A 12065-nucleotide genomic window follows, 5' to 3' on the forward strand; every position below is an offset into this window, starting at 1 on the left:
TTGCTTTTCTGCAATGCAGTTGTCCAGCTAAGGAATGTATATACCAGGGTAAAGGTGTTCACAAGAATGCATTAAAATGCATGTATTAGTGAAAATGACGTACAAAAATGCATCCTATTAGGGGGAATTGGTTGCAAAAATGTCTATATTGAGCAGAGTATATTAGGGAAATCTGCAATGAAATGCTGTGAATTTAAAGACTTAAATAAAAAAGCTGGGGCGGGGAGAGATTGCAACTGAACACAATAGGCAGGTTCATAATTGATCACTGACATTATTGATATTTACCCTAAGATTATTAAATAGTCGCTGCTGTGATAATTAAGTACACTGGTATGATAATGTTTTCTAGAATAATGTGTCGATGTATGATTATGCTACATTTCAGTTTTTACTCTTTTAGTGTACATCTAATTGGAAAATGTAAAAAAGGGGGAAAAAGGAGGGCAACATGCTGGAACAGATCAGATCACTTTGTCACAAGTGGCCAATAGTCAGGTGCAAAATGCACCTTGCGCCCGGCTAATTTCGAACACTGACCCCACTCATCTGACTGGGCTGACCCAGCTGATCTGGGCAGCTCCCAACAAAATATAAAAACACAATTAAACGTCTTCCTGATAATTTGAATAATGTAATAATTTGAATGACGTTAAGAAGAACACGGCTGGATCATGCAAGTGGCTCATCTACTCCAGCATCCTGTTCCCACAGTGGCCAACCAGATGCCTGCGGGACACCCCCAAGCACAACCTGAATGCAAAACCTGCACTTTCCCTTCCTGCAGTTTCCAGCTGCTGGCATTCAGAAGCATTATGATATATACGATACAATATCTTTATTGTCATTGTCCCATGCAGAACAATGAAATTGAAAAACTACATAAAACTACATAAAAACTACATAAAACTACATAAAAACTACATAAAACATTCGAAAACCCCTAAAAACTCTGAAACCCCATTTTAAAATACATAGAGACCCCTTATGCTGCGTTTAGAACCAGAATTGCATTTGCGTAGAAGCTGTTTCTCAGGCAGCTAGTCCTGGCCTTTATAACCCTATACCTTCTTCCAGAAGGCAGAAGCTGAAAGAAATCATTTCCGGGGTGCGTACTATCCTGCGCTATCTCTGCTGCTTTCTTATGGCACCTGGCAGCATAGATTTGATCTAAGGTGGGAAGAGTGCACCCAATTATTCTCTCTGCAGTCTTTACAACCCTGGATAGCATTGTTTTTTCCCTGGCCGTGCAGCTCCCAAACCACACACAGACTGCTGCTGGTATTCAAGTTAGAACATAGTCATCGTAGTGAGCAGCCCTTGATAACCTTGCCCTCCATAGATTTGTCCAATCCTCTGTTAAATCCATCCAAGTAGATGGCCATCCTTGCCTCTTGTGGAAGAGAGTTCCATAGGTTAACCATGCGCTGCGCCTCGCCGCCCTTCAGATCAACCATCTGACCTGCTGGGGATGCTCTGCATAAACTTTGCAAATGCTTCCCATCTCTCCAGAGACTGCAAAAAGACATTCCTGGGGTCTGGGGAGGCAGATTGTAATACAGTGGTGCCCCGCAAGACGAAATTAATTCGTTCCGCAATTTTTGTCGTCTAGCGAATTTTTCGTCTTGCGAATCACGAAATCCCATAGGAATGCATTGAAAATCAATTAATGCGTTCCTATGGTCAAAAAAAGTCGAAACAAAGCCAAATTTGGTACAACAACAGTTTATTAACTGCTCTTTAAAGTCACACATACTGTAAAGAGCAGTTCAAAAATTGAAGGGAAAATAAATTAACTTTATAAACAAAACATGTCTTTGTTTTTAGACAAAGGAAACAAAGCCGCGAGACGTTTTCGTCTTGCGAAACAAGCCCATAGGGAAATTTCGTCTTGCGAGGCAAATCGAAAACGGAAAAACCTTTCGTCTAGCGAGTTTTTTGTCTTGCGAGGCATTCGTCTTGCGAGGTACCACTGTACAACCCTTTTCCTAGCTGGGATGGGCTGCCAAGCAACTAACGTTTCAGGCGTTGTTAACAAAAAGCGAAATGAAAAAACGTTGCCAATAAAACTGTCACTTGAAGTACAAGCCACAACTCCGCAAAAAAAGCAAACAAAAAGAAAACAGCCTCTGTGCCGGTAAAGAGGCCTAGCCAGGGGATCTTATTTTATTTCCTTAAAGTGGGGAATCAATCAAAAACCACTAGTGTTGAACAGCGGGTGTCAATCAAATGGAACAGCACTCGCCTCCGCACGGCGGCAATGCAAAACATAAAACGATCCACTGAAACACTTGAGTAGGAGGGAATGTACTACATCGAAGGACCATGTGAAAGAGGTTTGTCCCAAAAGGAAACTTTATCCATCTAGTGCCGTGCTATATATCCACGATCCTCTCAACGAAAGAGATCAGAAACTGAACCTAGAGGTCTTTCAGGAAGCAGAAGGGGAAACCAACAAGGTGGAGACATGCAATGACCATCTTCAAATATCTTAAGGGTTAGTAGAGTACCTGTACTTCCTAGGGGAGCTATTGTTATTAATTTGTTACTTAATTAGTCACATCCATTCTGAAGGAAATCAGCCCTGAGTGCTCACTGGAAGGACAGATCCTGAAGCTGAGGCTCCAATACTTTGGCCACCTCATGAGAAGAGAAGGCTCCCTGGAAAAGACCCTGATGTTGGGAAAGATGGAGGGCACAAGGAGAAGGGGACGACAGAGGACGAGATGGTTGGACAGTGTTCTCAAAGCTACCAGCATGAGTTTGACCAAACTGCGGGAGGCAGTGGAAGACAGGAGTGCCTGGCGTGCTCTGGTCCAGGGGGTCACGAAGAGTCAGACACGACTAAACAACTAAACAACAATAATTAGCCACTTTGCTCCTAAAAATGACTCAAAAGTGACCTGCTAACACAACAAAAACACTAAAACCTAAAAAACAAAACACACGCCCTCCATACAAATAGAAGACAGAGTCAGCAGATCTTGCCCCACCAAAAGAGGTCAGAAATACTTAAAAACCCTTCAAACTAAGGGCCAAGAGTGCCTTAAACTAGACTGAGAGGGCTCCAGGTGAGCTTCCCCAGAGAGGGCATTCCACAAGCAGGGAGCCACCACTGAATAGGCCTTGCATTGCCTCCCTCCTGCGGAGGGGCACACAGGGTATTCTGTGTCCACTGGTTCAAAAAGGCTGGTGACCAGGGAGGGACCATAGTTCAGTAGCAGAACATCTGCCTTGTCTCCCAACAACAGCTCAGCAATAAAGTTCCTGGCTCTCTAAACTCTACAATCTGATCAAAGCCAGTGTATTCAACTGTGGCTAATGTAGTCATGATTTGCAACATGCATTCCAGGCACAGAACTTGCGGTTCTGTTGGGCTGCAAAGCTGTTGCAGCAGCACACACACACAAAAAGAGTGCATGGTAGGAAAATTACAAAGGCCATCCTAGTTTACACCAGCTCAGAGCTCCAGCAATTTTGTTATTTACCACATAATACAGCGACGAAGCAACGGTTTGTCACTTGCTGCATGAAGCAATAACACAAGGGTTTTGTGCACCGTAACACGACAATTATTCACTTACCGCACAATGCAATGACGTGGCTGCTGTCTTCGTGCACAAACTTCCGCGTGACGGCTTCTTCCATGATCTGCTTCACCTGAACAGGAAGAAATAAAGAAGTTTGTGCATGGAAAGCAACACTCGATGGGTCATAAAGACACAGAGGGAGAACCTTAGAGAGTCCAGCAACAGGTTGGGTTGTTTGTCTAGGCAAGTTTTGCTCAAGCAGATCGCAGGCTTCTAGGGCCTCAGGCGGAGTATCTTTCCCCACAACCTGGTACCCGATTCCTTCATGACAGGGGATGCCAAACACTGAGCACAGAAGTTTCACATGCAAATGTGCTCTGCTTCTCGGCTGCAAGACCCCAGCTCACTCGGTGGTGGAGCATCAGGCAGGCCTGAGAAAGCTCAGTTGGTAGAGCATGAGACTTTTAATTTCAGGGTTGTGGGTTCGAACCCCACATCAGGCAAAAGACGCCTGCACTGCAGGGTCTTGATCTAAATGACCCTCATGGTCCCTTCCAACTCTATAATTCCACAATTCTACAACGTGCTATTCTATGCAAAAGATAACAATCCAAGGTTCAGTCCTCAACAGTATCTCCTGGTAGGGTGACCTAGACCCTGAAGAGCGGCTCCCGGTCAGTGCAGACAACAGTGAGATAGATGCACCAATGTTCTGACTCAGTAGAAGGCTGAATTCTCTGTCCTATGTTCCCATTGACTCTATGAGTATCCCGGTATTAACTGGCAAAGATCCTCCAGGGTCTTGGGGACTGATTTTCCCCGGGGCCGATGTTGAAGGGGCCATTGCCAGGCTGCCCTCTGGTGCCCCCCCTCATGCCAATGGGTATCTCTGCCGATCCTTTATTTCTGCCAGATGAGAGAGTGGTGAGCTCTTGCCACTAAGTCCTCTTAAGGGGGAGCAGTTAATTAGGAAAAGAGAAAAAGTAGCAGGTGGAAAACTGATCATTTTCCTCTGCTCCAAATCACCCTTCCAATCCTCCTAAAACAAGCAGCTGTCTTGAGGGAGCTTTTATACCTGTTTCTGTCCAACATGCAAGCCTGCTGTAATGTTCAGTCTAAGTGACAATCCCATGGCCCTCGCTGGTTTTTGCTGGGCGTTGCTGTGTCAGTCGATTAAAGAAAGCAGTGCGCTAACCCTGTGCTTTTGGCTGTTTTTCGACAGCAGCAGAACAAAAACAAACAAATAAATCTCCACCCTGCGAGGAGGAGCCAAGCATTCCCGAAAGATGTCTCACAGTGACCTTTCACGCCTGCCTTAAAACAAAGCCAAATGAGTGCAGGATCAGATCAAATTGAACAGGAGGCCGCGCAGGAAGGCACTGAGGGTTTCGTTTTTGTTTGCACTGACATTCTGTAGCAAGCACCACTGGGGGAAAAAGATGCTTGCCGACACAGCTGGACAGAAAGCAAATTGAAAGAATTATTTGCAAGCAATTGGCTTAAGGCAGAGGAGGGAAGGAAAACGAAGGAGCACACTGAAACAGGCAAAAACCGCTGCAGGAAGAAGCATGATGGCAGCGTTGCAAAGCTGCCACCCCCACCCCCTCTTTGCTTGCTTTGGAAAACATTATTGTCTCTGGATCTCTGGGCCAAGCCAAATGTGGGGAGCCACAGCCAGGTTTGCCTGTTTGATTAGTTATTCCTTCTTTTCCCAGCGTTCTGGCTGCAACCGCCATTCACCAGACAGCCAAAACTACGCTACCCGTCCACAAAAGGAATGGATCAGCAGACTTGAGATTGGCAGAAGCAGAACACTTTTTTAGGAAAAAATTCAGAGACACTGACTCCCGCCCCCCACCCCAAAACCCACACCCCATTTATGGGAGGTTGTGGTCCCTCCTTCCTTGGAGGGTTTTAAGCAGAGGCTGGATGGCCATCTGTCATGGATGCTTTAGTGGAGATTCCTGCACTGCAGGGGGTTGGACTAGATGACCGCCAGGATCCATTCCAACTCTACAATTCTGTGATTCTATGGTCAAATTCACTGGCTGGCTATGGAATGCTGGCTAAAGTCCCATCTGCACTACACATTTAAAACAGCATCATGCCACTTTAAATACAGTGGTACCTCGGGTTACATACACTTCAGGTTACATACGCTTCAGGTTACAGACTCCGCTAACCCAGAAATAGTACCTCGGGTTAAGAACTTTGCTTCAGGATGAGAACAGAAATCGTGCGGTGGTGGTACGGCAGCAGCAGGAGGCCCCATTAGCTAAAGTGGTGCTTCAGGTTAAGAACAGTTTCAGGTTAAGAAGGGACCTCCGGATCGAATTAAGTACATAACCAGAGGTACCACTGTACTTTCAAACATGGCCTTTCCCCCAAAATCCTGGGAACTGAAGGGCACTGAGGGTGGTTTGAGAATCTCTATTCTGTCCACATAGCTACAGTTCCCAAAACGCTTAAATAATCAATCCCTTTTTCCTGGGGAATTCTGTATTGGGATGGGAGAATGACAGCTGGAAGCTCCAAAACATCTGGAGGACACCCAGTTGGCCAAGTGTGTTTTAGAAGGACATGCAAACACAACTGGAGTCAACCCCAAGTGCTTAACCAGTTCTTAGCCCAAGCGCTTGCTGCACAGGGCACTGAAGCCTGTCTAGGGTGTCTTTCCGAAAAGGAAGAGGCAGTGAGGAGTAAAAACACTGCAGGATAAATCCTATGGGTTTCTCAAAAACAAGCCATGCCAAATGAATCTCATTCCTTTGTTATGATAAGAGTTACAAGTTTGGTGGAACAGGTGGGTGCTGTGGACATTGTATGAAATGGCATCTCCCCGAAGCAGAAGGCGAGACTGTTGGATCCTGAAACCACTTGAGAAGCACATTTGTGGTGTGGGAATGTGGGTGGGCTGCCAAAATCTTCCCAGGTTTCTGCACTCGAGTGAAAAGCGATGCAACACTTGGCAAGAGGCAGCTAGCTGCTTAACCTGTTCTCCTCTCCCATCGACCACGACCGGGCAACTTAAGAGGGGTGCAACGACAAGAGGCTGCCCAGCCATAGCTGTCAACTGTCCCTTATTTAGCGGGAAACTCCCTTATCCCAGCGCTGTATCCCGCTGCTGTCCCATATTGATGATGTCCCTTAAATTTCCCGGGTTTCATGCTCGCCCGGCTCGGGAGGGTAGCAGTGGCTCGGGGTCCTCCGCCGTGTGAGAGAGCGCGTGCATGAGCTGCCGTGTCTCCATCTCTCCCTTTTCCCCCTCAGGGGCGCATTGTGAGGAGACGGGTGGCGGCGGGTGGGCAGGCAGCCCCTCTCTTGCAATACTTCCGCCACGCTGCCAGGGGAAGCCGGAGGCGGCGGCGGCAGCTGAGGAGGCGGCCTGAGGGAGGAGTAAGAGGAGGGGACGGGGAGGGACGCAGAAGGGTGGTGCTTCAGCGGCCGCCACGGCGCCACAACCACCTCATGCCGGGCTCGCGGGCGGCGTGGGCGAGAGTCTCTCTCTCTGCCTCCCTCCCTCTCTTGGGCGGGGAACGGCCGATGGAACTCCTCCTGCCAGGATGACAGCAGCCCCGACGTGCTGCTTAGCATACCCTCCAACCAGTGCAGCATCTTAATGTAGTGATTTCCCCCTCTGCATCCCTTTCATAACTCTATTTTTATAAATAATTTGTCCATCCATAGTTCAAATTTTTACTACAAGTTTTCTGTCAATCCTACCAATGTATGTTTACAATACAATAGCTTTACAATATCTTTTCAAATAAATGATAAACTTTCCCCATTCTTTCTGGTTTCTAATTCTGCCTGTAAGCTTTGCCATCTCGATGTCGTTCATCAGTTTTGTCTGCCACTCTTCTTTGGTCGGAGTTGTAGACCCTTAGGATCATCTAGTCCAAACCCCTGCAAAACACAGTCAGTCACAGCAAAAGCAGCATGGCTCCATCAGTGCCGGACTTCTGTATAAGCTAAGCAAAATCCCTTATCTTGGCTGATGATCCCTTATTTTTGAGGCTGCTGGTCCCTTATTTTCGAGGCTGCTGGTCCCTTATTTTCTAATCTGTAAGTTGACAGCTATGTGCCCAGCACAGCTGACTCACAGCCACAGAATGTGTGGGCAGGCCGGAGAGGCAACAGCGCCGTGTGTTGTGAAGGCCCAGCCAGCCGTGGATCTGATCCAGGAGGACACGAAAGCAGGACAGAAGCTACATCACTGAGGAGAAGGCAGATAGCAGTCGCCAATACATTCCAGGCTTGGAGTTTGGTCCATCAGGGATAAATCCATCACTGGAAGCCACAGAAGGATGGAAGAAGAAGCAGACGTCGAAGGATCAAGTGCTCTTGGCTAGCGGCTGCAGAGGATTTGGGTTGGACTTACTCTGCCATCGAGGAAGGAGCCAAGAGTCACACAGCCAAAGTGGACAAGCTGGCCCAGAACCAGCACACTTGGAAAGCAAACACGGTTCAACCTGCATAAAGGCGAAAGGCTATTGGGAGATTATTTTATAATGAGTTTTTTAAAAAAAAAATGTTTGAAGTAATGATTCCCAAGAAACCTGAGGCCTTTCTGTTAGGTATAACAGGTCCAGAGCTTCCGAAGCAATTGTTTTAATTTGTTTAAGTATGCTACAACAGCGGCAAGAATAGTCTATGTGCAAAAGTGGAAAGAAGAAGAAGTCCCAGCAAAAGAAGAACGGATACGAAAACTTATGGAATATGCAGAAATGGTGAAACTTGCCGGAAAAATAAGAAATCAAGACAAACTTTTTTTAAAAAAAGAAGAAGAAGAATGGAAATGGTTTATTGAATATTTATAAATAAACTGTAAACAGATAAGAACATTGGCAGGATTGTTGTAATAACCTGCAGTTTTATAAGAGTATATATTTAAAGTAGATGAATAAATGAGTAAATTAAGTTAATTTGGAAAATGCAGAAAATGCAAAAAAAATAAATTTAAGAAACCGCAGAAAGAGGGGGAAGGCAGTTGAGCTTTGAAATGTTAAAATGATTGCAAAATTACAGAAATGTATAAAATTGAAAATCATAAATAAAATAAAGTAAGTGGAAAAGAAGAAGTCCCAATGAAAGAAGATTGGCTTATGAAGATGATGAAATAAACTGAGATGGCTAAACTGACTGATAGAATCAAAGAAGAAAATTTATTGAAGAATGGAAATATTTCGTGGAATATTTGATTTTTAAAAACCGTGATTATGTTAAAACATATGCAGGATTTAAAGTATAGCAACAGATGAGAATTGGTAGTTTAATAAGTTAGAATTAATGTATAAGATGGGTAAAATATAGCAGTTTTATATGGTAAGAAAAGAACACCATGGAAGGCTGGGTGGGAAGTGAAGGGATATGAAAGATTTGCTTTGAGTGTTGTCTAAAAGAATTTGTAAAATCTTAAAAAAATTAATAAAAAGATTATGAAGAAGAAGAAGAAGAAGAAGAAGAAGAAGAAGAAGAAGAAGAAGAAGAAGAAAGCAACCACAGTTCAGAGATAGAGAACCTGCTTTGCAAGAAGACAATCCCAGGTGTGCAATGCCCATTCATCTCCAGTTAAAAGGATCTGCCTGAGACCCCAGAGAGCTACTGCCTGTCAGTCTCAATAATCTATCTATTCTATTTATTCTGTTTCTATCCCATCTTTTCTTGAAGGAGCTCAAGGGTTATACAGATTGAGGTTGAATCCTGAGAAGACAGAAGTACTGTTTTGGGGGACAGGGGGCGGGTGGGTGTGGAGGACTCCCTGTTCCCAAATGTTGTAGCCTGGGAGTCATTTTGGACTCACAGTTGTCCATGGAGGCACAGGTCAATTCTGTGTCTACCAGCTCCATCTGGTATGCAGGCTGAGACCCTACCTGCCCACAAACTATCTCGCCAGCGTGGTGCATGCTCTAGTTATCTCCCGCTTCGACTACTGCGTGGGGCTACCTTTGAAGGTGACCCGGAAACTGCAATTAATCCAGAATGCGGCAGCTAGACTGGTGACTGGGAGTGGCCGCCAGGACCACATAACACCGGTCCTGAGAGATCTGCATTGGTTCCCAGTACGTTTCCGAGCACAATTCAAAGTGTTGGTGTTGACCTTTCAAGCTCTAAACAGCCTCGGCCCAGTATACCTGAAGGAGCATCTCCACCTTCATCATTGAGCCCGGACACTGAAGTACAGCTCCGAGGGTCTTCTGGCGGTTCCCTCACTGTGAGAAGTGAGGTTACAGGGAACCAGGCAGAGGGTATTCTTGGTAGTGGCGCCCGCCCTGTGGAACGCCCTCCCATCAGATGTCAAAGAGATAAAACAACTACCACTTTTAGAAGACATCTGAAGGCAGCCCTTTTTAGGGAAGTTTTTAATGTCTGATGTTTTATTGTATTTTTAATATTTTGTTGGAAGCCACCCAGGGTGGCTGGGGAAACCAAGCCAGATGGGCAGGGTATGTATGTATGTATGTATGTATGTATGTATGTATAAATAAATAAATAAATAAATAAATATTAGTGTTAGCGTTAGGGTTCATGGCCAAGAGGGGATTTGAACCCAAGTCTCCCTCTAACCACTACACTTCACCAATAAGGCTGTGATAGATGGAAAGACAGTCTGGCTTGCCATAAGCTAGCTTGCTACGCCTCTAAGTTGCTCCATCCTTGGTCAAATTTGTCTTTGCTCTGATAGCACAGGGCATCTAGAATGGCTCAGGCTGGTGACTCCAGAACAGCAGAGCTCAAATATTGCTTCAGAAATCAGTGGCTCCGAGGGACCAGGAGTCACAAGAGGGTAACGAAACCTCCTTGGGCCAGGAGATACTGGCCTCCTCTTCTGCAAGGGCTTTTTGTTCCTTACGCCCATCTGGGGCTGCCCCACGGGCAAGTCCTTCACTGCCTCAAATCTCCGGCCTAGTTCCCTGAAGAAGCCTGACTTCCCTGCTGCAACCAAGGGCCATGACAAGCACCAGGAACGCTTGTAGAAAAAGGAACCTGAAGTGAAGTGGGCTTTTAAAGCCTGTGGAAAATCCTGAACTGATGGGGCCCTACAGGAAGAGGCCCCTGAACGACTAGGGCCACACCTGCCCCATACATTTGAAGCAGCGTTATACCACTTTAAGCAGTCTTGGTTCCTCGAGCCACAAAAATCCCGGGGTCTGTCATTTGTTAAAGGTGCTGAGGGGTGCAAGGAGACCCCCCCGTCCCCTCACAAACTCCCAAAAGAAAGAAGGTTTCTTGAACCAGTTTGAGAACTGGTAGCTCCATGAGGTGGAAATGCTCGGCCTGGAACTGTATCGGGTTGTCTTTTGACTTCAGAAAGGCGGGCAATCCTCCCGGGATGCAAGCCAGTTCTCAGAGAAGTGGCAGGAGGCAAAAAGCTTGGCACGTTGACAAGCAGGAAGCGAGAGGGAGTGGAAATGGGCCTCTAAGTGGCATCGCTAAGGCAACACCTGGGCAGCCTTGTTGAACTACGGGGCGGCCCCCTCCCTGCTCACTCGAACAAGCGGTGTTGTCTTAACCAGCTCCATTCCCTGTTTGCCTTGGCAGAAGACCCAGAAAGCACTGTCCTGAGATAATATAGATTTGTGCGTTGGGGAAGGGCCAGGTTTTGAGGGGAGCGAGCAGAACAGAGGCAAAGGGCCAAGAGACCAAGACACCATGTGGCAAGCCAGAAATACCATGTAGCAGGCAGAGACACCACATGGCAACTGGAGACACCACTTGGCAAGTCAGAGAAACCTCATGGCAAGCAAGATACTACAGTGGTACCTCGGGTTAAGTACTTAATTCATTCCGGACGTCTGGACTTAACCTGAAACTGTTCTTAACCTGAAGCATCACTTTAGCTCAGTGTTTCCCAACCGGTGTTCCGCGGCACACTACTGTGCCGTGAGACATCGGCTGGTGTGCCGTGGGAGGGAGGCGGGCGAGAGGCGGCGGCGGCGAGGATCCGGCGGGGGTGGGGGGAGCGGGGGCCGTCGCGCGCAACCGAACTCACTTGGCGCGCTGCCGGCTTGTCCTCCTTCAACCCGGGTCGGGCCAGGCCTGCTCACGTCCCCGGATCCCCTAGCAGCAGCCGCACGCTCTCCAAAAGCGCAACGCTGCGCGCAACCGCTCGGCCAGCTGGTGCTCTGCGACTCCGCCCTTTCCCCTCCCAGCGCCGGAGGGTTTGCGCGACCGCAGCTGTTCCCTTTCGCAGCGCGCGGGAAACAATTCCAGGCCGATTGCCTTGTGCCGAAAAGCACCGCCTCTCCTTCCAGCTCAGGCCCGGGCCGCCGGCTCCCCGAATGACGTCACGGGGGCGGGGCTTTAATGGTGGTGTGCCGCGAGATTTTTTTCCGGTAAACAGGTGTGCCGTTGCCCAAAAACGTTTGGGAAACACTGCTTTAGCTAATGGGGCCTCCTGCTGCTGCCGTGCCGCTGGAGCATGATTTCTGTTCTCATCCTGAAGCAAAGTTCTTAACCCAAGGTACTATTTCTGGGTTAGCGGAGTCTGTAACCTGAAGCATATGTAACCTGAAGTGTCTGTAACCTGAGGTA

At 47.1% G+C, this 12065-nt stretch overlaps 1 protein-coding gene across 8 annotated transcripts in view; it reads right to left on the bottom strand.

The window, feature by feature from the left end:
• SGSM2 (small G protein signaling modulator 2) overlaps window positions 1-12065 on the bottom strand; it is an 80271-nt gene that overhangs the window by 60203 nt on the left and 8003 nt on the right. For all 8 annotated transcript variants that reach the window (XM_081172889.1, XM_081172886.1, XM_081172885.1 and 5 more), the window contains exon 2: window positions 3585-3660. In XM_081172889.1, coding sequence (XP_081029015.1) covers window positions 3585-3660 — 76 coding nt within the window. The remainder of the gene's footprint in view (window positions 1-3584; window positions 3661-12065) is intronic.

Source organism: Podarcis bocagei (genome assembly GCF_964188305.1).
Source record: "Podarcis bocagei genome assembly, chromosome: 15".
In the NCBI taxonomy this organism is placed as follows: Eukaryota; Metazoa; Chordata; class Lepidosauria; order Squamata; family Lacertidae; genus Podarcis; species Podarcis bocagei.